This window comes from Melanerpes formicivorus, unplaced genomic scaffold, assembly GCF_026170545.1.
Source record: "Melanerpes formicivorus ecotype bairdi unplaced genomic scaffold, bMelFor1.0.p_v2 SCAF_108, whole genome shotgun sequence".
Taxonomy (NCBI): domain Eukaryota; kingdom Metazoa; phylum Chordata; class Aves; order Piciformes; family Picidae; genus Melanerpes; species Melanerpes formicivorus.
In genome coordinates this window covers 345,908-372,950 of record NW_027142460.1, presented here as the reverse complement: position 1 = coordinate 372,950, position 27,043 = coordinate 345,908, and the positions used below count along the sequence as shown (strand labels likewise).

The window sequence follows — 27,043 nt, the reverse complement described above, 5'->3', positions numbered from 1 at the left end:
TTAGCAATGACATTTATTGAGTGTCTGTTGGCCTGCCTGGGGCACCCAGGTACCACCTCCAGTGCCAGGAAGGCTGGAGGTCTTCTTGTTCCTGAAGTCATCACCTGGGCACAGAAGGAGGTGGCCAATTCCTCACTGGATCCTTCTGCTCCACTCAGCAGGCATCTGAAGGTTTACTGAGTGTCTCTGGTGTCTGTTGGCCTGCCTGGGGCAGCCAGGTACCACCTTCAGAGCCAACAAGGCTGGAGGTCTTCTTGCTGCTTAGATCATTACCTGGGGACAAAAGAAAGTGGCCAGTTCCTCACTGGCTCCTTCTGCTCCACTCAGAAGGTATCTGTCTGAGAGCTGTCTCTGTGCTCCTGCAAGAGCCACCCCTCTGTCTTTCAGCAGCTTCAAGTGATTTAGGGTCATCTTTCCTGGCTGAAGACAAAGCTGCCCCCATGGCACAGGCAGCTGCTGACTGTCACAGCTCTTCACAGCATGGGTCCTCCTCCATGGCAGCTAGCCCCCTGCAATCCATGCCTGGTAGAGCTTCCACTTGGTTCTTTTGGGAGGGGATCTGCTGGAGAGCAGCTCCAGGGAGAAAGACCTTGGGGTGCTGGGGGGCAGCAAGTTCTGCATGGGACAGCAATGTGCCCTGGGGGCCAAGAAGGCCAAGGGGGTCCTGGGCTGCATTCAGAGGAGTGTGGCCAGCAGAGCCAGGGAGGTTCTCCTCCCCCTCTGCTCTGCCCTGCTGAGACCTCACCTGGAATATTGCATCCAGCTCTGGGCTCCCCAGCTCAGGAGGGACAGGGATCTGCTGGAGAGAGTCCAAGGGAGGCTCCAAGGATGCTGCAGGGACTGCAGCACTGCCTGGGGAGGAGAGGCTGAGAGCCCTGGGGCTGTGCAGTCTGCAGAGGAGAAGGCTGAGAGGGATCTGATCAATGTCTATCAATAGCTGAGGGCTGGGGGTCAGGAGGGAGGGGACAGGGACAGGCTCTGCTCAGCTGCACCCTGGGATAGGACAAGGGGCAATGGATATAAACTGCAGCACAGGAGGTTCCAGCTCAGCATGAGGAGGAACTTCTTCCCTGTGAGGCTCCCAGAGGCCTGGAGCAGGCTGCCCAGAGAGGTTGTGGAGTCTCCTTCTCTGGAGCCTTCCCAGCCCTGTCTGGATGTGTTCCTGTGTGACCTGTGCTGGATTCTCTGCTCCTGCTCTGGCAGGGGGCTTGGACCTGAGGATCTCTGGAGGTCCCTTCCAGCCCCTCACATCCTGTGAGCCTGTGATCCTCCTAACCACCTGAAGCTCTGCATCTGCTGGAGCTTGACATCCACCAATGCCCCACAGAAGCCTCCTCACTTCCAAACTCCATCAGGTCTCTGGATAAATGGTCCTGAAGGTCAGGTTGATCCGGGCAGCTCGGGAATGGTACTCCTTAGGCACTCGGTGCTGGAAGGGAGGGGAAACAGATCAGAGGCAGGGGGTAGTGGCAGGCCAGCAGCAAAGCCACACAGCACTCCTGGGATGGCCTTCCAGGAACACTTCTGAACATTTAAGGCAAGAAAAATAAACAATTCCTGTTCTGACTGCTGAGGGACACTGAAAACAAAAGGAGACCAGCAGACTTCTTGCCCTGCTGGAGAGCAGCTCCAGGGAGAAAGACCTTGGGGTGCTGGGGGACAGCAAGTTCTGCAGGGGACAGCAATGTGCCCTGGGGGCCAAGAAGGCCAAGGGGATCCTGGGGGGCAGCAAGGAAAGTGTGGCCAGCAGGGCTGGGGAGGTTCTGCTCCCCCTCTGCTCTGCCCTGCTGAGAGCACAGCTGCAATCCTGTGTTCAGTTCTGGGCTCCCCAGTTCCAGAGAGACAGAGACCTGCAGGAGAGAGGCCAAGGGAGAGCCAGGAGGATGCTTAGGGGACTTGAGCATCTCCCCTGTGGAGAGAGACTGAGAGCCCTGGGGCTGTTTAGCCTGGAGAAGAGAAGGCTGAGAGGGATCTGATCAATGTCTATCAATAGCTGAGGGGTGGGGGGCAAAGGGAGGGGCCCAAGCTCCTTTGGGTGCTGCACAGCAATGAGCCAAGGAGCAATGGAGACAAACTTCAGCAGAGAAGGTTTCAGCTCAGCATGAGGAGAAACTTCTTTGGTGTGAGGGTGCTGAGCCCTGGAGCAGGCTGCCCAGAGAGGTTGTGGAGTCTCCTGCTCTGGAGACTTTCCAACCCCACCTGGCTGCATTCCTGTGCAGCCTGCCCTGGGTGCTGCTGCTCTGGCAGGGGCTTGGACTGGATGAGCTCTGGAGACCCCTTCCAGCCCCTGATGTACTCTGACACTGGGAATGAAGCTGTACCTGGTTTGTACTCCAGGCTCCTCGACTGATTTCAGGCTGGTCTTGGGTTGGTGCTGGCCTTGAAGGCCTTACAGAGGTCTCCCCCAACCAAAACAATTCCATGATTCTGTGATTATACTTTTGGCTGCTGAACACTGGGACACCTGAGCTGATTGCTATGGCATCACTTAAAGAAACATCAGTGCTCCTCTGGGTGCTTGCAAATTCTGAACCCCAGCATGGAGGGCTTGGAAGGGACCCTGGGGATCACCCAGTCCAGCCCCCTGCCAAGGCAGGGCACCCACAGCACCTTGCCCAGGAGCACAGTGCCCAGGGGGGGTTGGAAGCTCTCCAAAGAAGGAGACTCCACAACCTCTCTGGGCAGCCTGCTCCAGGCCTCCAGCACCCTCACAACAAGGAAGTTTCTCCTCCTGTTCAGATGGAACCTCCTGGGTTCCACTTTGTGCTCACTGCCCCTTGTGCTGTCCCTGGGCACCACTGAGCAGAGCCTGGCCCCAGCCTCTTGCCCCCCACAGCTCCTTCAGCTCTTGCTGAGCATTGCTCAGCTCCCCTCTGGGGCTGCTCTGCTCCAGGCTCTCAGCCCCAGGGCTCTCAGCCTTTGCTCCTCCCAGAGCTGCTCCAGGCCCCTCAGCACCTCTGTAGCCTCTGCTGTCTCTCTCCAGCAGCTCTCTTTCTTGGACTGGGGAGCCCAGAACTGGACTGGAGGTGAGGAGGAAGTTCTTCCCCATGAGAGTGGTGAAGCCCTGGAATGGGTTGTGCAGGGAGGTGGTTGGGGCCCTGTCCCTGGAGGTGTTTAAGGCCAGGCTGGCTGAGGCTCTGGCCAGGCTGATCTAGTGTGGGGTGTCCCTGCCCATGGCAGGGGGGTTGGAACTGGATGATCCTTGTGGTCCCTTCCAACCCTGACTGACACTATGGTACTATGACTCCACATGTGGCCTCACTGGAGCATAGCAGAGGGGGAGGAGAACCTCCCTGGATCTGTGGGCCACACTCTTTGTGCACCTCAGGTCCCCACTGGCCTTCTTGGCCATTACAGAACACTGCTGGCTCATGGTGAACTCATCCACCAGCACTCCCAGGCCCTCCTCCACAGAGCAGCTCCCCAGCAGGCCTCCCCTCACTGTACTGCTGCAGGGCTGATTCCTCCCCAGCTGCAGGACCCTACACTTGCCCTTGCTGACCCTAATGAGGTTCCCCTCTACCCAACTCTCCACCTGTTCCAGCTCAATGCAGCAGGACACAGTTGTCCCTGGAACTGAAATGTGCCAGGAAGCAGCTGTTAGATCCTTAGACCACTGCACTGCAAACAAAGCTCAGTGATGGGGCCATGGGGGCCCTACCTGCCAGTCCTCCTGGGTAGCTCCTTCCATTATCAGCAGAGTGCCATGATCCAGGGGGATTCTCAGTCTTTCCACAAACCTGTAATCTCCATTCTCCTCCTAAAAAGGAAGATCAGACACCAGAGAAGCAGTTCAGAGCATAGACAACCTCTAAAAACCTGGGGGGAGCCCAGCAGAGGCTCCAAAGCTGCTGAAGGGCCTGGAGCAGCTCTGGGAGGAGCAAAGGCTGAGAGCCCTGGGGCTGAGAGCCTGGAGCAGAGCAGCCCCAGAGGGGAGCTGAGCAATGCTCAGCAAGAGCTGAAGGAGCTGTGGGGGGCAGGAGGCTGGGGCCAGGCTCTGCTCAGTGGTGCCCAGGGACAGCACAAGGGGCAGTGGGCACAAAGTGGAACCCAGGAGGTTCCATCTGAACAGGAGGAGAAACTTCTTTGTTGTGAGGGTGCTGGAGGCCTGGAGCAGGCTGCCCAGAGAGGTTGTGGAGTCTCCTGCTCTGGAGAGCTTCCAACCCCCCCTGGGCTCCTGGGCAAGCTGCTGTGGGTGCCCTGCTTTGGCAGGGGGTTGGACTGGGTGAGCTCCTGAGGCCTCTTCCAACCTCCACCATGCTGGGAGGCTGTGCCTCAACATCACAGTGTGACAGAGCCAGGCTCTGGGGTGCTGCTGGTGCAGCTGGCAGCACTGGCTGCCCATCTGGGATCTGTGCACTTCTTGGGGACACCTGAGGGTTAATTAATCACTGAGGCAGTGATGAATTAAGCTGAGGAAACCTCTGGAAGCAAGGAGTGCTGAAGGCACTCAGAATCACCTCTAATATCTCTTCTTTGTAAGGAGAACAGGAAAGATCCTTTAAGCTTCTGGAACCAGCAGCTCTGCTCTTAGAATCAAAGTGGAAGAGCAAAACTGTGTCCAGGGAAGGGCCAGGAGGAGGAGCAGAGGGCTGGAGCTGCTCTGCTGTGAGCACAGCCTGAGAGAGTTGGGGTTGTGCAGGCTGGAGAGGAGAAGGCTCCCAGGAGACCTTCTGGTGGCCTTCCAGGATCTGCAGGGGGCTCCAAGAGAGCTGGGGAGAGACTTTGGAGGGGGTGAGGGAGGGATAGGGGTCTGGGACACCTCTGAGGGGGGCAGGAATCAGGCCTGGGACAGGGAGCCAGCAATGGGCACTGGCAGCCCAGAAGGCCAAGGGCAGCTCAGCTGCCAGTGCCCATTGCCAGAGGTGGAGGGAGAGGATCCTGCCCCTCTGCTCTGGGGTGTCAGGGAGGGATAGGACTGGGGGGGATGGAGCAAAACTAGAAGTGGGGAGATTGAGCTTGGCTGTGAGGAAGAAGTTGTTGCCCAGGAGGGTGGTGAGAGCCTGGCACAGGCTGCCCAGGGAGGTGGTGGAAGCCTCCTGCCTGGAGGTGTTTGCAGCCAGGCTGGAGGTGGCTGTGAGCAACCTGCTGTGGTGTGAGGTGTCCCTGGCCATGGCAGGGGGTTGGGGCTGGCTGAGCCTTGAGCTCCCTTCCAGCCCTGGGGTTCTATGAAATGTCTCAAATGAGAGGCAGTGAAGGCCAAGCAGGGAAAGGAAGGATTACAAACATGGCAGCTGATGGAAAGCAGAGGCAGGGACACCTCCCATCTACACTTGGCTGCTCCAGGCCTCATCCAGCCTGGCCCTGAACACCTCCAGGCAGGAGGCAGCGACAGCCTCCCTGGGCAGCCTGTGCCAGGCTCTCACCACCCTCAATACTGAAGAACTTCTTCCTCAGCTCCACTCTAACCCTGCTCTGCCTCAGCTCCAAACCATTCCCCCTTGTCCTGTCACTGGACACCCTCAGGAGAAGTCTCTCTGCAGCCTTCCTGCAGGATCCCTTCAGGTCCTGGCAGGCAGCTCTGAGGCCCCCCTGGAGCCTTCTCCTCTGCAGGCTGCACAGCCCCAGCTCCCCCAGCCTGTGCTCACAGCAGAGCTGCTCCAGCCCTTGTGGCCTCCTCTGGCCTCTCTCCAGCAGCTCTGTGTCCTTTTGCTGTTGGGGACAGCAGAGCTGGAGGCAGGATTGGAGGGGAGGTCTCAGCAGAGCCAGGGGCAGGATCCCCTCTGCTGCCCTGCTGCCCACACTGCTCTGGCTGCAGCCCAGCACTCAGCTGCCTGCTGGGCAGCCTACCCCAGGGCTCCAGCACCCTCACACCAAAGAAGTTCCTCCTCATGTTGAGGTGAAGCCTCCTGGGTTCCAGTCTGGGCCTGTTGCTCTTTGTCCTGATGCCAGGGAGCACTGAGAGGAGCCTGGTTCCAGCCCTGGACACCCCTGAGAAGAGGCTGTCCCCATGCTCCTGGCACTCCTTCTTCCCATGCAGATGATGCTAAATCCTTGCCAAAGGCTCAGCTCAGCAGCCCTGGGGGTGGATGCTGGCTTCTGCTCTCCTGCTTTACCTAGCATCAAGAGGACTAGCCTTACAAACCTCATCTGCTGCTTTTCAGCCTTCCACCCTGCTTTCAGGCCTGCCTGGAGGTTCAAGGCCAGGCTGGATGGGGCCCTGAGCAGCCTGCTCCAGTGGGAGCTGTCCCTGCCCATGCTGGGGGGGCTGGAGCTGGAGGATCCTGAAGGTCCCTTTCACAGTCTCACAGGCTGGAAGGGACCTCCAGAGCTCACCCAGTCCAAGCCCCCTGCCAGAGCAGGAGCACCCAGGGTGGTCTGCACAGGAAGCCCAGGAGGGGTTGGAAAGGCTGCAGAGCAGGAGACTAAACCATTGGGATTCTGCTCCTGTGTTTTCTCCTGTTCATCCTCACTCTCTCCCTGATGGAATCCTCATGGCAGCCCTCCATGGCCCCAGGCAGGAGCAGTGTCAGCTCTGCCTTCCTTTCCTCACCCACCTACAGAGGACAGCCTCTGAACTCTTCCCCATGAGAGTGGTGAAGCCCTGGAATGGGTTGTGCAGGGAGGTGGTTGGGGCCCTGTCCCTGGAGGTGTTTAAGGCCAGGCTGGCTGAGGCTGTGGCCAGGCTGATCTAGTGTGGGGTGTCCCTGCCCATGGCAGGGGGTTGGAACTGGATGATCCTTGTGGCCCCTTCCAACCCTGACTGACACTATGGTACCATGAACTCCCTCTGGCTTTCTGCAGCTGGCCTGCCAGCTGAGGCAGCTCCACAACACCCCCAGCTTCCTCTCTGCTTGGCTGCAGCTGCCCAAGCCCTGCCTGTAGCAGAGCACAGCATCCCCAGCTCTGCAGCCTGTGCTGCCTGCAAGGCTCCTTGATGCCAGTCCAGAAGGTGAGTCCTCTCCCCTCCCCACTTTCTACTGCCCTCCACCTATTCCTCTCCAGGGAGGCCTGTCAGGACACCAAGGAATTCTCTTTCTGCTCTTTTGCACAGCACCAGGAGATGTGTGACTCAAGGACAGGAGGAAAGCAGCCTGTTGTTTGTGTTCCAGCTGAAGGACAGCTCTGAGAACACCCTCAGCACCCTGCCATTCTCTGCCACACGTGCAGCCCCCTCCCTTCCCCAGCACCCACTGGTTTCCCTGGTTACCCCTGGGAGAAGAGCAACCTGCCAGCTGCATCCCTGACTCCTTCCACAGCTCCCCAGCACTTGGCACAGCTGCACCCAGCCCAGACCCCTGCTGCACAGCACCTCACAGGGCTGCAGGTCCCAGAGGTGCTCCCCAGGGCTGGGGGCCAGGACTCTTCATGTCTTGATGAGTGAGCAGGAGAAAGGGATCAAGGGACCCTCAGGGAGTTTGCAGATGACACTAAGCTGGGTGGCAGTGTTGATCTGATGGGGGGGGAGGGAGGCTCTAGAGTGACCTGGCCAGGCTGGATCCATGGGCTGAGGGCAGTGGGATGAGGTTCAACAAGGCCAAGGGCTGGGTCCTGCACTTGGGTCACAACAACCCCATGAATGCCCCAGGCTTGGGGCAGAGGGGCTGGAAACTGCCCTGAAGGAAAGGCCCTGGGGGTGCTGGGGGAGGAGAAGCTCAACAGGAGCCAGCAGTGAGCACTTGCAGCCCAGAGAGCCAAGCAGAGCCTGGGCTGCAGCAAGAGAAGTGTGGCCAGCAGGGCCAGGGAGGGGATTCTGCCCCTCTGCTCCACTCTGCTGAGACCACAGCTGCAGCTCTGGGGCCAGTGCTGGAGCCTCTGTGCCAGGAAGGCTCTGGAGGGGCTGGAAGGTGTCCAGAGAAGGGCCAGGAGGAGGAGCAGAGGGCTGGAGCTGCTCTGCTCTGGAGACAGCCTGAGAGAGTTGGGATTGTGCAGGCTGGAGAGGAGAAGGCTCCCAGGAGACCTTCTGGTGGCCTTCCAGGATCTGCAGGGGGCTGCAAGAAAGCTGGGGAGGGACTTGTGAGGGTGTCAGGGAGGGATAGGGGTCTGGGACACCTCTGAGGGGGGCAGGAATCAGGCCTGGGACAGGGAGCCAGCAATGGGCACAGGCAGCCCAGAAGGCCAAGGGCAGCTCAGCTGCCAGTGCCCATTGCAGAGGTGGAGGGAGAGGATCCTGCCCCTCTGCTCTGGGGTGTCAGGGAGGGATAGGACTGGGGGGGATGGAGCAGAACTAGAAGTGGGGAGATTGAGATTGGCTGTGAGGAAGAAGTTGTTGCCCAGGAGGGTGGTGAGAGCCTGGCACAGGTTGCCCAGGGAGGTGGTGGCAGCCTCCTGCCTGGAGGTGTCTGCAGCCAGGCTGGAGGTGGCTGTGAGCAACCTGCTGTGGTGTGAGGTGTCCCTGCCCATGGCAGGGGGTTGGGGCTGGCTGAGCCTGGAGGTCCCTTCCAGCCCTGTCAGCTCTGTGACTGTGACTCTATGACAAGCAGCAGTGGCAGTAAGGCTCTACCCTTCTCACCAAGTGCCATGGAACCATCCAGCCTGAGAGGAACAGGATCTGGTAGGAGGGGGATAGGGGCCCTGAGGCTGTGCCTGGAGCAGGAGGAGGCCACGGGGCTGTGGTGGTTATGAGCTGCAGGCAAGCACAGGAGGCCTTGTTGACTGAACTGTTTGCTTGTGTGTGTGAATCACTGCTCCAGCTCCGGGCTTCAACGTGGGCAGCAGCTACAAGTGTGGAAGGGGGGAGGAGGAGGCAAGGAAAAGCTGAAGTGATTCACAGGCACTGGAAGCAGGAAATGAAAGCCAGCAGATCACTGTAGGCTTCAAACTACCAATCAGACACTCAAAGAAACAGCCCAGCAGCCGTCTACTGCCAAGGTAAAAGCCTCCAGCTACAGGCAGACACCTGCCCAAAGGCACAGGAAGCACAGGGGCCCAGCAGCAAGGAAGCCTGGAACAACTCCAGCAGGGCAAAGCTAAACCTCTCCTGGCCTCCTGTCCACTTCCATGGAGAGCCTCCTGCCTTAATTCCAGTGGGGAATGTGCTCCTGAGATGGCTTCTGTAGCCTTTTCCCCAGGCCCTGGGCTGAGACCTGCAGTGAGAAACATCCCCAAATTCCACCAGTGCCAAAAGCCACAGCCACAGGCACCCCCAAACCCCAGCCAGCCAACCCACCCAAGGCACCAAGCTCCCACTGCTCTGCTTGGCAGGTCCCAGAGCCACAGAGTGGTAGAGGTTGGAAGGGACCTCCAGAGAGCATCCAGCCCTGGGGAGCTGAGCAGTGCTCAGCAAGAGCTGAAGGAGCTGTGGGGGGCAAGAGGCTGGGGCCAGGCTCTGCTCAGTGGTGCCCAGGGACAGGACAAGGGGCACAGGGCACAAAGTGGAACCCAGGAGGTTCCATCTGAACAGGAGGAGAAACTTCTTTGTTGTGAGGGTGCTGGAGGCCTGGAGCAGGCTGCCCAGAGAGGTTGTGGAGTCTCCTTGTCTGGAGAGCTTCCAACCCCCCCTGGGCACTGTGCTCCTGGGCAAGGTGCTGTGGGTGCCCTGCTGGAGCAGGGGCTTGGACTGGGTGAGCTCCAGAGGTCCTTTCCAAGCCCTCCCTGCTGGGCTTCTCCCTTTCCACCTCTCATCTGAAAACACTTAGAAAAGCAGAGGGAAACAAAGGCCTCTGCAACTCCAGAATCAAGAGTCCTCAACACTGGCCCTCAGGGATGCTTAACTTGGGAAGAAAGTTTCCTCCCATGGGAGCTGAGCTCTGGGACAGCCCCGTGCTCTGGAGCTGCCTGTGAGGGCTGTTGATCTGAACCCCCTTTTCCCTGGGCCACCTTGCTCTCTTGCTTTTCATCAGGGCCCCAGCCCAACTTCAGCCATCTATGCTCAGCCTCACCTTCCTCTTGAGGCAAGGGAGAAGCCTGCAGCACAACAGAGAGTGAAAACTCTTTGGGTGGTACAGCCTGCAAGGTTCTCACTCCCATCAGAGTCACTTGCAGCTCCCACTTGGCAAAGCATCTGGTGTCAAAGGATGCTCAGACAAGGCCTGGGACAGCAGGGACCTCCAAAGCTCACCCAGCCCAACCCCCTGCAGCCAGCAGGGACATCCCCAACCACATCAGGCTTCCCAGGACCTCATCCAGCCTCACCTTGAATATCTCCAGGGAAGGAGCCTCAACCACCTCCCTGGGCAGCCTGTGCCAGTGTTCCACCACCCTCATGGTCAAGAACTCATTCCTCACATCCAATCTCAATCTGCTCTGCTCTAGTTTGAAGCCATTGCCCCTGCTCCTGTCCCTGCAGGCCTTTGCAAACAGTCTCTCTGCAGCCTTCCTGTAGCCCCCTTCAGGTCCTGGCAGGCTGCTCTTAGGTCTCCCCAGAGCCTTCTCCTCTCCAGGCTGAACACCCCCAGCTCCCTCAGCCTCTCCTCACAGCAGAGCTGCTCCAACCCCCTGAGCATTCCCATGGCCTCCTCTGGAGCCTCTCCATCAGCTCCAGGTCCTTCCTGTGCTGAGGGCTCCAGCCCTGCACCCAGCACTGCAGGTGAGGTCTCCCCAGAGCAGAGCAGAGTGGCAGAATCTCCTCTCTGACTCTCTGGCAATGCTGCTTTGGCTGCAGCCCAGGCTGCCCTTGGCCTTCTGTGCTGCAAGCTCACACTGCCTGCTCCTGGCCAGCTTCTCCTCCCTCAGCACCCCCAAGCCCTTCTCCTCAGGGCTGCTTTCTATCCCCTCCTCCCCCAGTTTGTGTTGACAGTGAGGTTTGCTCTGGCCCAGGTGCAGAACTCGGCACTTGCTCTTGTTGAGCCTCATCATGCAGGCTTTGAGCTGACGCAGAGCACACCTAATGAGTGTGAAGTAATCATGGAGTGTGAGCTCCCTCAGACACAGGATGCAGTTAATGGCAAAGTATTCATTCAGGGATGACTGCACACAGAACCACAGAACTGTCAGGGTTGGAAGGGAGCTCAAGGCTCAGCCAGCTCCAAGCCCCTGCCATGGGCAGGGACACCTCACACCACAGCAGCTTGCTCACAGCCACCTCCAGCCTGGCTGCAAACACCTCCAGGCAGGAGGCTTCCACCACCTCCCTGGGCAACCTGTGCCAGGCTCTCACCACCCTCCTGGGCAACAACTTCTTCCTCACAGCCAATCTCAATCTCCCCACTTCTAGTTTTGCTCCATCCCCCCCAGTCCTATCCCTCCCTGACACCCTCACAAGTCCCTCCCCAGCTTTCTTGCAGCCCCCTGCAGATCCTGGAAGGTCACCAGAAGGTCTCCTGGGAGCCTTCTCCTCTCCAGCCTGCACAACCCCAACTCTCTCAGGCTGTCTCCAGAGCAGAGCAGCTCCAGCCCTCTGCTCCTCCTCCTGGCCCTGCTCTGGACACCTTCCAGCCCCTCCAGAGCCTTCCTGGCACAGAGGCTCCAGAACTGGCCCCAGAGCTGCAGCTGTGGTCTCAGCAGAGTGGAGCAGAGGGGCAGAATCCCCTCCCTGGCCCTGCTGGCCACACTTCTCTTGCTGCAGCCCAGGCTCTGCTTGGCTCTCTGGGCTGCAAGTGCTCCCTGCTGGCTCCTGCTGAGCTTCTCCTCCCCCAGCACCCCCAAGGCCTTTTCTCCAGGGCTGCTCTCAAGCCAGTCCCTGCCCAGCCTGTATCAGTGCTTGGGATTGCCCTGAGCCAGCTGCAGGACCTTGCCCTTGGTCTTGCTGAACCTCATGAGGCTGTCATGGGCTCAGCTCTGCAGCCTGCCCAGGTCCCTCTGGGTGGATCCTTCCCTGCAGCTCACCACCCAGCTTGGTGCCAGCAGCAGTTCTGCTGAGGGTGCCTCAGTGCCACTCTCCCTCTCCACGAATGAAGCTCTCCGAGCAGAAGGAAAGCTCTGAGGACAGCAGTGAGGGCAGGACTGTCTGAGAGCCACAGGAGGACTCACCATGGAGGGTTTCTTCCTCATCTCAAAGGTCCTGGTGGCCCCCAGGCTGAGGGAGGCAATGAGGGGGTTTGCCCCCAGCGCGGGCTCGGCGTCGCTGTGCCAGTCCACGCTGTCCTTCTCGCTGCGGTACAGGTTGCAGAGCAGGGAGTTGAAGCTGCAGCCACTCACCTCCTCAATCCTCTCCTTCAGCATGGCCAGCACTGGATGCCACTGCCAGCAGCACAGCAGCAGCAGGGGGGAGGCAAGGGGAGGATCATTTAGGCTGGAAGAGGCCTTTAGGCTGGTCGAACAGCTGCGTGCAGGGAGCGTGCAGGTTCGGTTAGGGCTGGACTCACATAAAATGGTTTGGGCTGGAGGGGACCTCAAGGATCAGTTAGTTCCCAACCCCCCTGCCCTGGACAGGGACCCCTCCCACCAGCCCAGGCTGCTCAAGGCCCCATCCAGCCTGGCTTTGAGCACCTCCAGGGAGGAGGCAGCCACAGCTTCCCTGAGCAACCTGTGCCCGAGTCTCCCCACCCTCACTGCCAAGCATTTCCTCTGCTCCAAGGACACTGAGGGCTGGAGCAGGCCCAGAGCAGGGCAACCAAGCTGGGGAAGGGGCTGGGGAGGGGCAGCTGAGGGAGCTGGGGAGGGGCAGCTGAGGGAGCTGGGGAGGGGCAGCTGAGGGAGCTGGGGAGGAGCAGCTGAGGGAGCTGGGGAGGAGCAGCTGAGGGAGCTGGGGCTGTTCATCTGGGCAAATGGAAGTTGAGGGAAGGCTTTCTCTCTCTCCAGCTCCCTGCAAGGAGACCTGAGCCTGGGGAGGTTGGTCTCCTCTCCAAGTAACAAGACAAAATAAAATGGCCCCAGGTTGCCCCAGGGGAGGTTTAGGTTGGACATGAGGAACAACTTCCTCCCCCAAAGGGCTGTCAAGCCCTGGGGCAGGCTGCCCAGGGCAGTGGTGGAGTCCTCATCCCTGGAGGGGTTTCAAAGCTGTGGAGCTGAGGGCTGTGCTTTAGTGGTGAGCTGGCAGTGCTGGGCTAAGGGTTGGACTCCATGATCTGCCTGAACTAAAGGTCTCTGCCAATCTTAATGACCCCATGGTGCAGGCTCTGGAGTGGTCACTCCCTTCAGGCAGTGCCCCCAGCACTCTTGTCTGAGGCAGCTCCCCACATGCCTGCTGCCATGTTGGCTGACCAGATCCTGAGGGACACTTGAGATCAAAGCAGAGGGAAGTTCTGCCCCTCAGGCCCTGCAGAGGCTTTGCCTGTGCCCAGTGCACCTCTGGCTGTACACATACCTCTGGGTTTGGCTGCATGGTCAGCCCGGAGTAGGTGTAAGGGAGCTCCCCGTACCAGCAGGTGAGCCTTGGCTCTTCAAAAGATACCTCTGGAAGAAGGCAAAAACCAGGAAGCCTCTCTCAGTCCCCACCTCAGAGGGCTTGAAGACAGACAGCAGACTGCCCCCTGACCTAAGGGGAGCAGCCTCCTAAATGTCTTCAAGCCCTACTGAAAGACTCAAGGATCTCCCAAGGTCTTCTCCAACCCACCCAATTCCCGGGTGAGCTCAAGTGGAAGGCTGGGATTGCCCCAAAAGCAAGCTGGGTGGTGTGGCTGACGGGCTGGAGGGATGGGATGTCATCCAGAGGGGCCTGGACAGGCTGGAGAGGCAGGCCAAGGAGCTCAGAAAGTTCAGCCAAACCAAAAGCAAGGTCCTGCACACGGGTTGGGGCAAGCCCAAGCACAAATCCAGGCTGGGTGGAGAATGGAGAGAGAGCAGTGCTGAGGAGAAGGACATGGGGGTGCTGGGTGAGGGCCACAGCAACCCCAGGCAGTGCTACAGGCTGGGGTCAGAGTGGCTGAGAGCAGCCAGGCAGAGAGGGACCTGGGGGTGCTGGTTGATGGTAGGCTGAACATGAGCCAGCAGTGTGCCCAGGCAGCCAGGAGGGCCAATGGCATCCTGGCCTGCATCAGGAAGAGTGTGGCCAGCAGGAGCAGGGAGGTCATTCTGCCCCTGTACACTGCACTGGTTAGGCCACACCTTGAGTCCTGTGTCCAGTTCTGGGCCCCCCAGGTTAGGAAGGAGGTTGAGCTGCTGGAAGGTGTCCAGAGAAGGGCAAGAAAGCTGGGGAGGGGTCTGGAGCACAGCCCTGTGAGGAGAGGCTGAGGGAGCTGGGGTTGCTTAGCCTGCAGAAGAGGAGGCTCAGGGGAGACCTTCTTGCTGTCTACAACTACCTGAAAGGAAGTTGTAGACAGGCAGAGGTTGGCCTCTTCTCCCAGGCAGCCAGCACCAGAACAAGAGGACACAGTCTCAAGCTGTGCCAGGGAAGGTTTAGGCTGGAGGTCAGGAGGAAGTTCTACACAGAGAGAGTGATTGCCCATTGGGATGTGCTGCCTGGGGAGGTGGTGGAGTCCCCATCCCTGGAGGTGTTCAGGAGGAGACTTGATGGGGTGCTTGGTGCCATGGGTTAGTTGTTTAGGTGGTGTTGGATGATAGGTTGGACACAATGACCTTGAAGGTCTCTTCCAACCTGGTCTATCCTATTCTATCCTATTCAAGCTCAACATCAGCTAGCACCTGCAGTGCTGGGGCCAGCTCTGGAGTCCTGAGCACAGCACAGACAGAAGCCAGAGGAAGCCACAGCAGTGCTGGCAGGGCTGGAAGCCCTCTGCTGCGAGGCCAGGCTGAGGCAGTTGGGGTTGTTCTGCCCTGAGAAGTCTCCAGGCAGACCTTAGGGCAACCTTCCAGCACCTGAAGGAGGATCCAGAGAGCTGGAAAGGGACTTTGGACAAAGGTATGGAGTGAGAGGAGGAGGGGTAATGGCCTCAGACTGGAAGAAGCTGGATTCAGATCAGGAAGAAATTCTTCCCCATGAGGGTGGTGAGACTGAACCCTTGCCCAGGGAAGGGTTTGAAGCCAGGCTGGATGAGGCCTCAGCAGCCTGGTCTAGTGGCAGATGTCCATGGCAAGAGGGGCTGGAAATGGATGGTCTTCAGAGCTCTTCCAACCCAAACCAGGCTGTGATTCTGGTTGGGTTCTGATTCCTCCTGGCAAGATGTGGCTACTGGGGAGGGTGCAGTGGGAAGCACTGCAGCATCAGAGAGCAGCACAGAAGCAGAGGGGCTGGGCAAAGGAATGCTTAGTGTGTGCTGTGTGGTGTCACACAAACACCAAGCTCTTCCCTGCAAAAGCCTCAAGGCCTGACAGGGCTCAGCCTCCACTGCTGCAGGCCAGCGACAGAGATGCTGAAGACCTTTTCCAGCCCTGTCCCACAGCTCCCTCTGGAACTTTATCCTCCATCCAGCTGAAGGAGAAGCTCAGGTGGAACAGCTGCCCCTTAGTGAACAAACCCAGAACAGCAGCCTCGAGCCTCACTGCAGGCTGCAACCAGCCCCAGGGGAAAGGGAACAGCAGGGCTGCTGGGATTTGAAGTGGGAGAGGCAAGAAGGATTCCTGGTGACAGAGCAAAACCCCAACCAGCCTCCAAGAACAGAGATTTGGCAGCACCATTAGGGCAGGGCAGGGCAGGGCAGAATAGAATAGAATAGACCAGACCAGACCAGACCAGGTTGGAAGAGACCTTCAACATCATGGTGTCCAACCCATCAACCAATCCAACACCACCTAAACAACTAACCCATGGCACCAAGCACCCCATCAAGTCTCCTCCTGAACACCTCCAGGGATGGGGACTCCAACACCTCCCCAGGCAGCCCATTCCAATGGGCAATCACTCTCTCTGGGTAGAACTTCCTCCTAACATCCAACCTAAACCTCCCCTGGCACAGCTTGAGACTGTGTCCTCTTGTTCTGCTGCTGCCTGCCTGGCAGAAGAGACCAACCCCCACCTGTCTACAACCTCCCTTCAGGGAGTTGGAGAGAGCAATGAGGTCTCCCCTGAGCCTCCTCTTCTCCAGGCTAAGCAACCCCAGCTCCCTCAGCCTCTCCTCACAGGGCTGTGCTCCAGACCCCTCCCCAGCCTTGTTGCCCTTCTCTGGACACCTTCCAGCAGCTCAACCTCCTTCCTAACCTGGGGGGGCCCAGAACTGGACACAGGACTCAAGGTGTGGCCTAACCAGTGCAGTGTACAGGGGCAGAATGACCTCCCTGCTCCTGCTGGCCACACTCTTCCTGATGCAGGCCAGGATGCCATTGGCCCTCCTGGCTGCCTGGGCACACTGCTGGCTCATGTTCAGCCTACCATCAACCAGCACCCCCAGGTCCCTCTCTGCCTGGCTGCTCTCAGCCACTCTGACCCCAGCCTGTAGCACTGCCTGGGGTTGCTGTGGCCAATGTGCAGAACCTGGCACTTGGATGTGTTCAATCTCCTGCCCTTGGCCTCTGCCCATCTGCCCAGCCTGGCAAGGTCCCTCTGCAGAGCCTCTCTACCCTCCAGCAGATCAACTCCTGCCCCCAGCTTGCTGTCATCTGCACATTTACTGATGCTGGACTCAATGCCCTCATCCAGATCATCAATGAAGATGTTAAAGAGCACAGGGCCCAGCACTGCTCCCTGGGGCACAGCACTGGTGCCTGGCTGCCAGCTGGCTGTGGCACCATTCACCACCACTCTCTGGGCTCAGCCTCCAGCCAGTTCCTAACCCAGCTCAGAGTGCTGCTGTCCCAGCCAGGGGCTGACAGCTTGGCCAGGAGGTTGCTGTGGGGGATGGTGTCAGTGGCAGCCTGTGTGAAGGGAATGGGGCACAGACATGGGCTAAGGAAAAAAAGAGGGAGAAAAGGGCCTGCTGGGGGTGGCAGAGGCAGCAAACTCCAATGGTTTTCAGACAAGTGCTTAGCAGGCAGAGGACCATGGGGACAGAGGCTGAAAACAAAGCAGCAGTTCACAGGTGTGCATGGAAACCCTGGCAGGAAATGTGAAGGAGTGGCAACATGTAGCAGAACCCCCCCCCCACCAAAAGCAAGCCCAAAGGAATGCTCTGGAGATGGAGACAAGCCAGGGATGAGCTGGAGAAGGAGGTCTGCATGCTCCTCACCCTGCCTGCGGTGCGCTCGCCGCCCCCAGGGTAGGTCTTGCAGGAGCTGCTCGAACATCCAGTCTGCCTGCTGGGGGTCAAGAAAGCCAGGAACCAAATGAACCCTGAGAAAAAGGTCACAGAATGGTTTGGGCTGGAAGAGGCCTCTCAAGATCACTGAGCCCAACCACCAACCCCCACCCCACCCCGTCCCACAGTGCCACGGCCACAGCTTTCCTGAGCCCCTCCAGGGCTGGGGACTCCCTGGGCAGCCTGCTCCAATCCCTGACCACTCCTGCAGCACAGAAACTGCTCCTGAGCTCCAACCTAAGGCTCCCCTGGCACAATTCCAGGCCATTTCCTCTCATTCTGTCACCAGACACTAGGGAGACCAAGCCCCACCTCGCTGCAGCCTCCTCTCAGGGAGCTGCAGAGAGCAATGAGGTCTCCCTCAGCCTCCCCTGCTCCAGGCTGAACACCCCCAGGGCCCTCAGCTGCTCCTCCCCAGCCCTGTGCTCCAGACCCTTCCCCAAGCTTGCTGCTCTTCTCTGGACCTGCTCCAGCACCCCAATGTCCTTTTTGGAGTGAGGGCCCCAAACTGAAGCCTGTGTTCGAGGTGCACCTTCAGTAGTGCTGAGCACAGGGGGGCAATGCCTGCCCTGGCAGTAGCCACCCCACTGCTGACCCAGGCCTGAGCCTGGTAGCATTCCTGATCACCTGCTGGCTCCCCTTCAGCCAGCTGCACACCACCACCTGCCTCTTTTGCCAGGCAACTTTCCAGACACTCTCCCCTGAGCCTGGCGTGCTCATGGGGTCGTTGTAACCCAAGTGCAGAGCTCAGCACTTGGCCTCGGTGCCCAAACTCTCTGAAGAGACCCAGATGTGTTACTGAGTGGCTCTGCAGCAGCAGACACCAGGCTCCCACCCACTTACCTGGAGATGCCAGTGGGTGCTGTGCTGAGCTCATACACACCAGGCTTGCTGGGGGTGGAGAAAGCAAAGAGCCATCAGAGGGACAGGGAGCAAGAAGTTATCTCACACTGAGCAGCACAGAACAGATTGGCTGTGAGCCTTGCTGAGGGAGGGCAAGGAGGGAGGGGGCAAGGAAGGGGGAGGGAAGGAGGGCAAGGAAGGGGGAGGGAGGGAGGGCAAGGAAGGGGGAGGGAGGGAGGGCAAGGAAGGGGGAGGGAGGGAGGCAGGGAAGGGGGAGGGAGGGAGGGAGGGCAAGGAAGGGGGAGGGAGGGAGGGAGGGCAAGGAAGGGGGAGGGAGGGAGGGAGGGCAAGGAAGGGGGAGGGAGGGAGGGGGGCAAGGAGGGGGAGGGAGGGAGGGGGCAAGGAAGGGGGAGGGAGGGAGGGGGGGCAAGGAAGGGGGAGGAGGGAGGGGGCAAGGAAGGGGGAGGGAAGGAGGGCAAGGAAGGGGGAGGGAAGGAGGGCAAGGAAGGGGGAGGGAGGATCACAAAGGAGGAGACAACAAAGAGTTGGGGGGGACACAAAGGGGGAGAATGAGGCAATGATGGTCTGGAGACAGTCAGAGGTCAGAGCAAGGCAGGAAGGGGGCTGCAGGAGCACAGGAGTGTGTGTGCACCTCCTACCCCTCACTCTCCTCTCACCAAAGGCCCCTTTCACACAGTTTTAGGGCTCCAGAGATCAAGAAGCCAGGGGTGCCACAGGGGATCTAAAGGAGGCCCTGAGCCCCAGGAGGAAGAAGCAGGGAGGGCAGTGGGGCTGGCACCACACTCACTCTATCACGCCTGCCTCCGGAACTCTGCGCTCCACCTGCAAGGGAAGAGGGCAAACACTCAACACTGGAGCCCTTGGCAGGCTGCAGACCAGAACTGATCTCCAGTGGCTCTCCAGAAGCACAGACACTGCAGGGCCAGGGAGGGTAAGAGCTGTGGGCAGCTGGTGAAGAATAATAGAATAAGATAGAATAAACCAAACCAGGTTGGAAGAGACCTTCAAGATCATCGTGTCCAACCCATCAACCAATCCAACCCACCCAAACAGCTAACCCATGGCACCAAGCACCCCATCAAGTCTCCTCCTGAACACCTCCAGGCATGGGGACTCCACCACCTCCCCAGGCAGCCCATTCCAATGGGCAATCACTCTCTCTGGGTAGAACTTCTTCCTAACATCCAACCTGAACCTCCCCTGGCACAGCCTGAGACTGTGTCCTCTTGTTCTGCTGCTGGCTGCTTGGGAGAAGAGACCAACCCCCACCTGGCTACAGCCTCCCTTCAGGGAGAGAGCAAGAAGGTCTCCCCTGAGCCTCCTCTTCTCCAGGCTAAGCAACCCCAGCTCCCTCAGCCTCTCCTCACAGGCTGTGCTCCAGACCCCTCCCCAGCTTTGTTGCCCCTTCTCTGGACACCTTCCAGCAGCTCAACCTCCTTCCTAACCTGAGGGGCCCAGAACTGGACACAGGACTCAAGGTGTGGCCTAACCAGTGCTGAGCACAGGGCACAATGACCTCCCTGCTCCTGCTGGCCACACTCTTCCTGATGCAGGCCAGGATGCCATTGGCCCTCCTGGCTGCCTGGGCACACTGCTGGCTCATGTTCAGCCTACCATCAACCAGCACCCCCAGGTCCCTCTCTGCCTGGCTGCTCTCAGCCACTCTGACCCCAGCCTGTAGCACTGCCTGGGGTTGCTGTGGCCAATGTGCAGCACCTGGCACTTGGATGTGTTCAATCTCCTGCCCTTGGCCTCTGCCCATCTGCCCAGCCTGCCAAGGTCCCTCTGCAGAGCTCTCCTGCCCTCCAGCAGATCAACTCCTGCCCCCAGCTTGCTGTCATCTACACATGTACTGATGCTGGACTCCATCCCCTCCTCCACATCATCAATCAAGATATTGAACAGGCTGGGGCCCAGCACTGCTCCCTGGGGCACAGCACTGGTGCCTGGCTGCCAGCTGGCTGTGGCACCATTCACCACCACTCTCTGGGCTCAGCCTCCAGCCAGTTCCTAACCCAGCTCAGAGAGCTGCTGTCCCAGCCAGGGGCTGACAGCTTGGCCAGGAGGTTGCTGTGGGGGATGGTGTCCAAGGCCTTGCTGCAGTCCAGGCAGACTCCATCCACAGCCTGCCCCACATCCACCAGGCAGTGCCCTGGGCATGGAATGAGATCAGGTTGGTCAGGCAGGAGCTGGCCTTCCTAAACCCATGCTGGCTGGGCCTGATCTCTTGGCCACCCAGAACCAACCCAGCAGCCCCCTCCATGCCCCAGAAACTCCCAGCTGCAACCACCCCTGCAGCTGCTCTGGACAGCCAACTGCTCCCCCTCTAAGGCCATCTGCTGCTAGAGCCTTTGGATTGGTGCAGTCCTCATTAGCTAGCACCTCATGAGCACCAAAAATGTTCTTAACAGACAGGAGTGAAAAAACCCAAAACATCTAGAGCAGACAGGAAAGGGAGGAACAAACCCCAGGGCTCCCAGAGGGGAGCTGAGCAATGCTCAGCAAGAGGTAAAGGGCAGCAGGATGCAGCAGACTCTTCTCTGGTGCCCAGCCACAGGACAAGGGGCAATGGGCACAAACTGGAACCCAGGGGGAGCCATCTGAAGAGGAGGGGAAAGTGCTTTGCTGTGAGGATGCTGGAGGCCTGGAGCAGGCTGTCCAGAGAGGTTGTGGAGTTTCCTTGTCTGCAGAGAGTCCAAACCTACCTGGACAATGAGATCCTGGGCAAGCTGCTGTGGGTGCCCAGCTTCAGCAGGGGCTTGGAGCTAAGCAAGCCATACAGTTATCAGGGCTCTCCACAAAGGACAAGGAGAACCTTTCCAGACCACCTCCAACCCTTCCAAACCAAGAAAAGAGCCTTTCAAACACTTTTGTGGCAGTAAGAAGTGTTCAGGAGGCTGCTGGTGGCTTTTTTACCCACGGAAGGACCTGCACAGAGCACAAGATCCTTCATCTGCTGAGGAGACATAAAGCAGAGGCTGGAAAGCAAACCCCAGGTGGCAAAGAAGGAGCAAAGAGAGCTCAAGTCATGCTTGGGGACACTGCACCATTCTGAACAGGGAGGGGAAGAGAACTCTTCAAGCTTCCTGAAAAGCAAAGTAGTTGTGAACAAGGGGACAGAGAATACTCAATAGGCTGAACTGAGACTGAGCCAGGTGAGAGTCAGCAGCTCTTGCTTGGGGAAAGCCCAAAGCTCAGCTCTGCTGGGGTTTGAGATTGTTTTAAAGCCATAACCTCAAAGCCTGACACCCTTCCAGTAAGGCAGCTGAGGCTGTCTGCCACAGCATCCTCACAGCTGACCTGAGGCAGAGGATGAGCAGGGGGGGAGGTGGATGGGAACTGGTTGAAGGAAAGAACTCAGAGTTGTGCTCAATGGGATGGAGGCCAGCTGGAGGCCTGTGCCCAGGGGAGTCCCTCAGGGCTCAGCACTGGGACCAGAGCTGGTCAATAGATTCATCAATGACCTGCAGGAGGGCACAGAGGGCACTGCCAGCAAGGTTGCTGATGGCACCAAGATGGGTGGAGTGGCTGACACAGGAGGTTGTGCTGCCCTCCAGCCTGACCTGGACAGGCTGAGAGCTGGGCAGGGAGAAATGGAATGAAGCTCAACAAGGGTAAGGGCAGAGGCTGGCACCTGGGAAAGAACAACCCCAGGGAGCAGGAGAGGTTGGGGACTGAGCTGCTGGAGAGCAGGGAAGGGGAAAGGGACCTGAGGGGTCCTGGTGGATGGGAGGTTGACCAGGAGCCAGCAATGTGCTCTGGTGGCCAAGGAGGCCAAGGGCATCCTGGGCTGCATTAGGAGGGCTGTGGTCAGTAGCTCAGAGAGGTTCTCCTCCCTCTCTGCTCTGTCCTGCTGAGGCCACAGCTGGAGTATTGTGTCCAGCTCTGGGCCCCTCAGCTCAAGAGGGAGAGCTGCTTGAGAGAGTCCAGCCCAGAGCCACAAGGATGATGAAGGCAGTGGAAGATCTTCCTCAGGAGGAGAGCCTGAGGGAGCTGAGGGCTCTGGAGCTTGCAGAGGAGGAGCCTGAGGGTGACCTCATTGCTGGTGCTGAAGCTGTGCAGGCTGAGTGCCCAGAGGCTGGAGCCAGGCTCTGCTGGGGGATGCCCAATGCCAGCACAAGGGGCAGTGGTGGAAGCTGAGGCAGAGGAAGTGCCATGGAACAGGAGGAAATTATTTCCCCTGTGAGGGTGACAGAGGCCTGGAGCAGGCTGCCCAGGGGGGTTGTGGAGTCTCCCTCTCTGGAGATATTCCAACCCCACCTGGCTGTGTTCCTGTGTGCCCTGCTCTGGGTGCTCCTGCTCTGGCAGGGGGTTGGGCTGGATGAGCTTTCCAGGTCCCTTCCAGCCCCTGACATCCTGTGACTCTTGTGTCATTGGAAGGTCAATAAAAGACAAGGCACTGCTGGCCACAGCAGACTTTTTTTCTCACCTGTGATGGCTTCTCAAAGACAAATTGCTTTTGAGAGTGAGGCTGGTCTTTCCTCATCCATGCTGGGGTGGTACCTGCAGGGCAGAGGCTGCTGGCTGCTGCTCCCTTAGGTGCTAAAGCAAAGAGGAAAAACAAAACCAAACCAAGGATGACATAAACCAGACCTTCACCATATGAAAAACCACCACAGACCAACACCCCCAAGGTCCTTTCCCAGCAGGCAGTTTCCAACCACACTTCCCCAAACCCAACAGTTTGATCCCAAAGGAGAGAGTCATAGAATGGGTTGGGTTGGAAGGGACCTGCAGGGGCCATGCAGTCCCACCCCCTGCAGCCAGCAAGGACATCCTCCACTAGAGCAGGCTGCTCACAGCCTCCTGGAGCCTGGCCCTGACTATCTCCAGGGCAACCTGTTGCAGTGTTCTACCAGCCTCATGGTGCAGAACCTGGTCCTAACATCCAGCCCAAACCTTCTCTTCCCTAAGCACAGCATCTGGAGCCTTTCAAGCCTACCACAACTCGAGCAGTGCTGTCACCTGCCAGCAGGCATTTCCCCCAAGCAGCCTCACTTCAGTTATTTGGGGGGAAAGCAAAAGACAATTCTCTGGTTAAAAAAACCCCCAACAAACCAAACCCCAAAGTGCTTCTGAAAGCAGGCTTTGACGGAGCAAAGGATGGAAGGAAACCTCAAGCTCATCACTGCATGCCAACAGGCTTCAAAACGGGCCTGAAAGAGAGACAAAGTAAACACTGCCTGATTCTGTGGAGTTCAAGAGAGGGCAGAACTAAATCCCCTTAGGAATAGGTGGAATGAAAGCCACTGGTGACAGAAAACTCAGAGGTGACACACACAAGGCCAGGAAGCTGCACTGGAACATGTGGAGGACGGAGCTGACTTTAGATGAAGGCAGAAGGGCTCTGCAAAGGGACCTTGACAGACTGGGCAGGTGGGCAGAATCCAATGGGATGGCATTCAACAAGTCCAAGTGCCAGGGGCTGCATTTTGGCTATGGCAATCCCATGCAGAGCTACAGGCTGGGGTCAGAGTGGCTGAGAGCTGCCAAACAGAGAGGGACCTGGAGGTGCTGATTGACAGCTGCCTGAACATGAGCCAACAGTGTGCCCAGGTGGCCAAGAGGGCCAATGGCATCCTGGCCTGCATCAGGAACAGTGTGGCCAGCAGGAGCAAGGAAGTCATTGTATCATAGTGTCAGTCAGGGTTGGAAGGGACCACAAGGATCAGCCAGTTCCAACCCCCCTGCCATGGGCAGGGACACCCCACACTAGATCAGCCTGGCCACAGCCTCAGCCAGCCTGGCCTTAAACACCTCCAGGGACAGGGCCCCAACCACCTCCCTGCACAACCCATTCCAGGGCTTCACCACTCTCATGGTGAAGAACTTCCTCCTCCCCTCCAGCCTCAATCTCCCCACCTCCAGCTTCATTCCATTCCCCCTAGTCCTATCACTGCCTGAGATCCTGAGCAGTCCCTCCCCAGCCCTCCTGTAGCCCCCTTCAGATACTGGAAGGCCCCTGTACTCTGCTTTGGTTAGGCTGCACCTTGAGTCCTGTGTCCAGTTCTGGGCCCCTCAGTTTAAGAAGGACATTGAGACACTTGAAGGTGTCCAGAGAAGGGCAACAAGGCTGGGGAGAGGCCTTGAGCACAGCCCTGTGAGGAGAGGCTGAGGGAGCTGGGGTTGCTTAGCCTGGAGAAGAGGAGGCTCAGGGGTGACCTCATTGCCCTCTACAACTCCCTGAAGGGAGGTTGTAGCCAGGAAGGGGTTGGCCTCTTCTCCCAGGCAACCAGCACCAGAACAAGAGGACACAGTCTCAAGCTGTGCCAGGGGAGGTTTAGACTCGAGGTGAGGAGAAAGTTCTTCACCGAGCGAGTCGTTCACCATTGGGATGTGCTGCCCAGGGAGGTGGTGGAGTCCCCACCCCTGGAGGTGTTCAAGAGGAGATTGGACGTGGCACTTGGTGCCATGGTCTAGTCATGGGGTCTGTGTTGATAGGTTGGACTCGATGATCCTCAAGGTCTCTTCCAACCTTAGTTATACTGTGATACTGTGATACTGTGAGACTGTGATACTGTGAGACAGCCAGCATGGCTTCACCAGGGGCAAGTCCTGCCTGACCTCCCTAGGGGCTTTCTGCATTGATGTAACTACATCAGTGGACAAGGGAAGACCAACAGATGTCATCTACCTGGACTTCTGTACAGCCTTTGACAGTATCCCCCACAATATCCTTCTAAGCTGGAGAGAGATGGATTTGAAGGGTGAACTCTCCAGTGGATAAGGAATTGGTTGGGTGATCACATCCAGTGGCCAGATGGAGACAGGTGACAAGTGGTGTCCCTCAGGGCTCTGCACTGGCACCAGAGCTGTTCAGTATCTTCATCAGTGCTACAGACAGCCAGACTGAGGCACCCTCAGCAAGGCTGCAGATGACACAAAGCTGAGTGGTTGGTAAGCCTGAAGGATGGGATGGCACCCAGAGGGACCTGGCCAGGCTGGGAGGGGTGGGCTGAGGAGATTCTCATGAGGTTCAAGGAGGCAAAGTCCTGCACCTAGGTCAGGGCAATGCTAGAGATCAACCCAGGCTGGAGGATGATGAGGCTGAGAGCAGCCCTGCAGAAAGGGCTTGGGGTGCTGGTGGGGGAGAAGCTGGGCAGGAGGCAGCAATGGGCACTGGCAGCCCAGAAGGCCAAGGGCAGCCTGGGCTGCAGCCAAAGCAGCATTGCCAGAGATGGAGAGAGAGGATTCTGCCACTTTGCTCTGCTCTGGGGAGACCTCACCTGCAGGGCTGTGTCCAGCTCTGGAGCCCTCAGCACAGCAAGGACATGGACCTGATGGAGAGGCTGCAGAGGAGGGGCACAAAATAATCAGGGGGTTGGAGCAGCTCTGCTGCGAGGAGAGGCTGAGGGAGCTGGGGGTGTTCAGCCTGAACAAGGCTCTGGGGAGACCTGACAGCTACATGTCAGTATCTGAAGAGGACCTACAGGAAGGCTGGGGGGCTGTTTAGAAGGGTAGTAGCAGGACGAGAGTCAGTGGTTTGAAAGCGGAGCAGTGCAGACTGAGGCTGGACATCAGGACACAGTTCTGCACCACGAAAGTGGTCAGACTGCAACAGGCTGCCCAGGGAGGTGGGTAGGCTCCTGCCCTGCAGATACTCAAGCTCAGACTTGCCGTGGCCCTGAGCAGCCTGATCTAGCTGGAGGTGTCCCTGCTGCCTGCAGCCGCGGCCGGACAGCTTCCCGTTCCCGCGGGGAAGGGCTGCCCGGCCCCGGACCCTGCGCCACGCCGCGGCCCGGAGCAGCCCCGCGGGCTGCTGCCGCCCCTGACCCGCCGTGCCCGGGGGCTGCCGCCCCTTACCCGCCGTGCCCGGGAGCAGCTGCCGCCCCTTACCCGCCGTGCCCGGGAGCAGCTGCCGTCCCTTACCCGCCGTGCCCGGGGGCCGTGCCGCCCCTTACCCGCCGTGCCAGGGAACTGCCGCCCCTTACCCGCCGTGCCAGGGAACTGCCGCCCCTGACCCGCCGTGCCCGGGAGCTGCTGCCGCCCCTGACCCGCCGTGCCCGGGGGCCGTGCCGCCCCTTACCCGCCGTGCCCGGGGGCCGTGCCGCCCCTTACCCGCCGTGCCCGGGGGCCGTGCCGCCCCTTACCCGCCGTGCCGCCCCTTACCCGCCGTGCCCGGGGGCCGTGCCGCCCCTTACCCGCCGTGCCGCCCCTTACCCGCCGTGCCCGGGGGCCGTGCCGCCCCTTACCCGCCGTGCCGCCCCTTACCCGCCGTGCCGCCCCTTACCCGCCGTGCCGCCCCTTACCCGCCGTGCCCGCGGGCTGCCGCCGCCCCTTACCCGCCGTGCCCGGGGGCCGTGCCGCCCCTGACCCGCCGTGCCCGGGGCCGTGCCGCCCCTGACCCCGCCGTGCCCGGGGGCCGTGCCGCCCCTGACCCGCCGTGCCCGGGGGCCGTGCCGCCCCTGACCCGCCGTGCCCGGGGGCCGTGCCGCCCCTTACCCGCCGTGCCCGGGGCCGTGCCGCCCCTTACCCGCCGTGCCCGGGGCCGTGCCGCCCCTGACCCGCCGTGCCCCGGAGCTGCTGCTGCCGCCCCTGACCCGCCGTGCCCGGGGGCTGCCGCCGCCCCTTACCCGCCGTGCCCGGGGGCCGTGCCGCCCCTTACCCGCCGTGCCCGGGGGCCGTGCCGCCCCTTACCCGCCGTGCCCGGGGGCCGTGCCGCCCCTTACCCGCCGTGCCCGCGGGCTGCTGCCGCCCCTTACCCGCCGTGCCCAGGGGCCGTGCCGCCCCTTACCCGCCGTGCCCGGGGCCGTGCCGCCCCTTACCCGCCGTGCCCCGGAGCTGCTGCTGCCGCCCCTTACCCGCCGTGCCCGGGGCCGTGCCGCCCCTTACCCGCCGTGCCCGGGAGCAGCTGCCGCCCCTTACCCGCCGTGCCCGGGAGCAGCTGCCGCCCCTTACCCGCCGTGCCCAGGGGCCGTGCCGCCCCTTACCCGCCGTGCCGCCCCTTACCCGCCGTGCCCGGGGGCTCCTGCCGCCCCTTACCCGCCGTGCCGCCCCTTACCCGCCGTGCCCGGGGCCGTGCCGCCCCTTGCCCGCCGTGCCGCCCCTTACCCGCCGTGCCCGCGGGCTGCCGCCGCCCCTTACCCGCCGTGCCCGGGGGCCGTGCCGCCGGAGCGCTAGCCCAGCCCCCTTGCACGCGCGCCTGCCGCCGCCGCTCCGCCATGGCGCCGCCTGGCTGCCGGCCGGGCCGTGGCGCCGCCCGCTTCCGCCGGCAGAGGCGCAGCGCTGGGTACCGCCCCCTGGGGCTGGCTGCTGCCCGCCGCTCCTCCCCGCGCTCCCCGAGCGTCCGT

At 60.0% G+C, this 27,043-nt stretch overlaps 1 protein-coding gene across 4 annotated transcripts; it reads right to left on the bottom strand.

Annotated features, from left to right (window-relative positions):
* ALKBH3 (alkB homolog 3, alpha-ketoglutarate dependent dioxygenase) lies at positions 1-26,921 on the bottom strand. 4 transcript variants are annotated; one of them, XR_010990883.1, is made up of 10 exons: positions 26,838-26,921; positions 22,183-22,295; positions 18,541-18,575; positions 17,733-17,780; positions 16,821-16,924; positions 13,127-13,215; positions 11,851-12,060; positions 3,662-3,760; positions 1,280-1,429; positions 1-273 (listed from the first exon to the last, which is right to left on the bottom strand). XR_010990883.1 is itself a non-coding variant. In XM_068166822.1 (10 exons), the coding sequence occupies exons 1-9, from the start codon at positions 26,914-26,916 to the stop codon at positions 1,352-1,354; spliced, it is 855 nt and encodes a 284-aa protein (XP_068022923.1). In that variant the 5' UTR covers positions 26,917-26,921; the 3' UTR covers positions 1-273; positions 1,340-1,351. The 4 variants fall into 4 exon arrangements, 2 of the variants coding, with proteins under 2 accessions (XP_068022923.1, XP_068022924.1); XR_010990884.1 differs by lacking the exon at positions 26,838-26,921 and adding an exon at positions 26,755-26,827; XM_068166822.1 differs by having other exon boundaries at positions 1,340-1,429.
* Between the last annotated feature and the right edge of the window lie 122 nt (positions 26,922-27,043).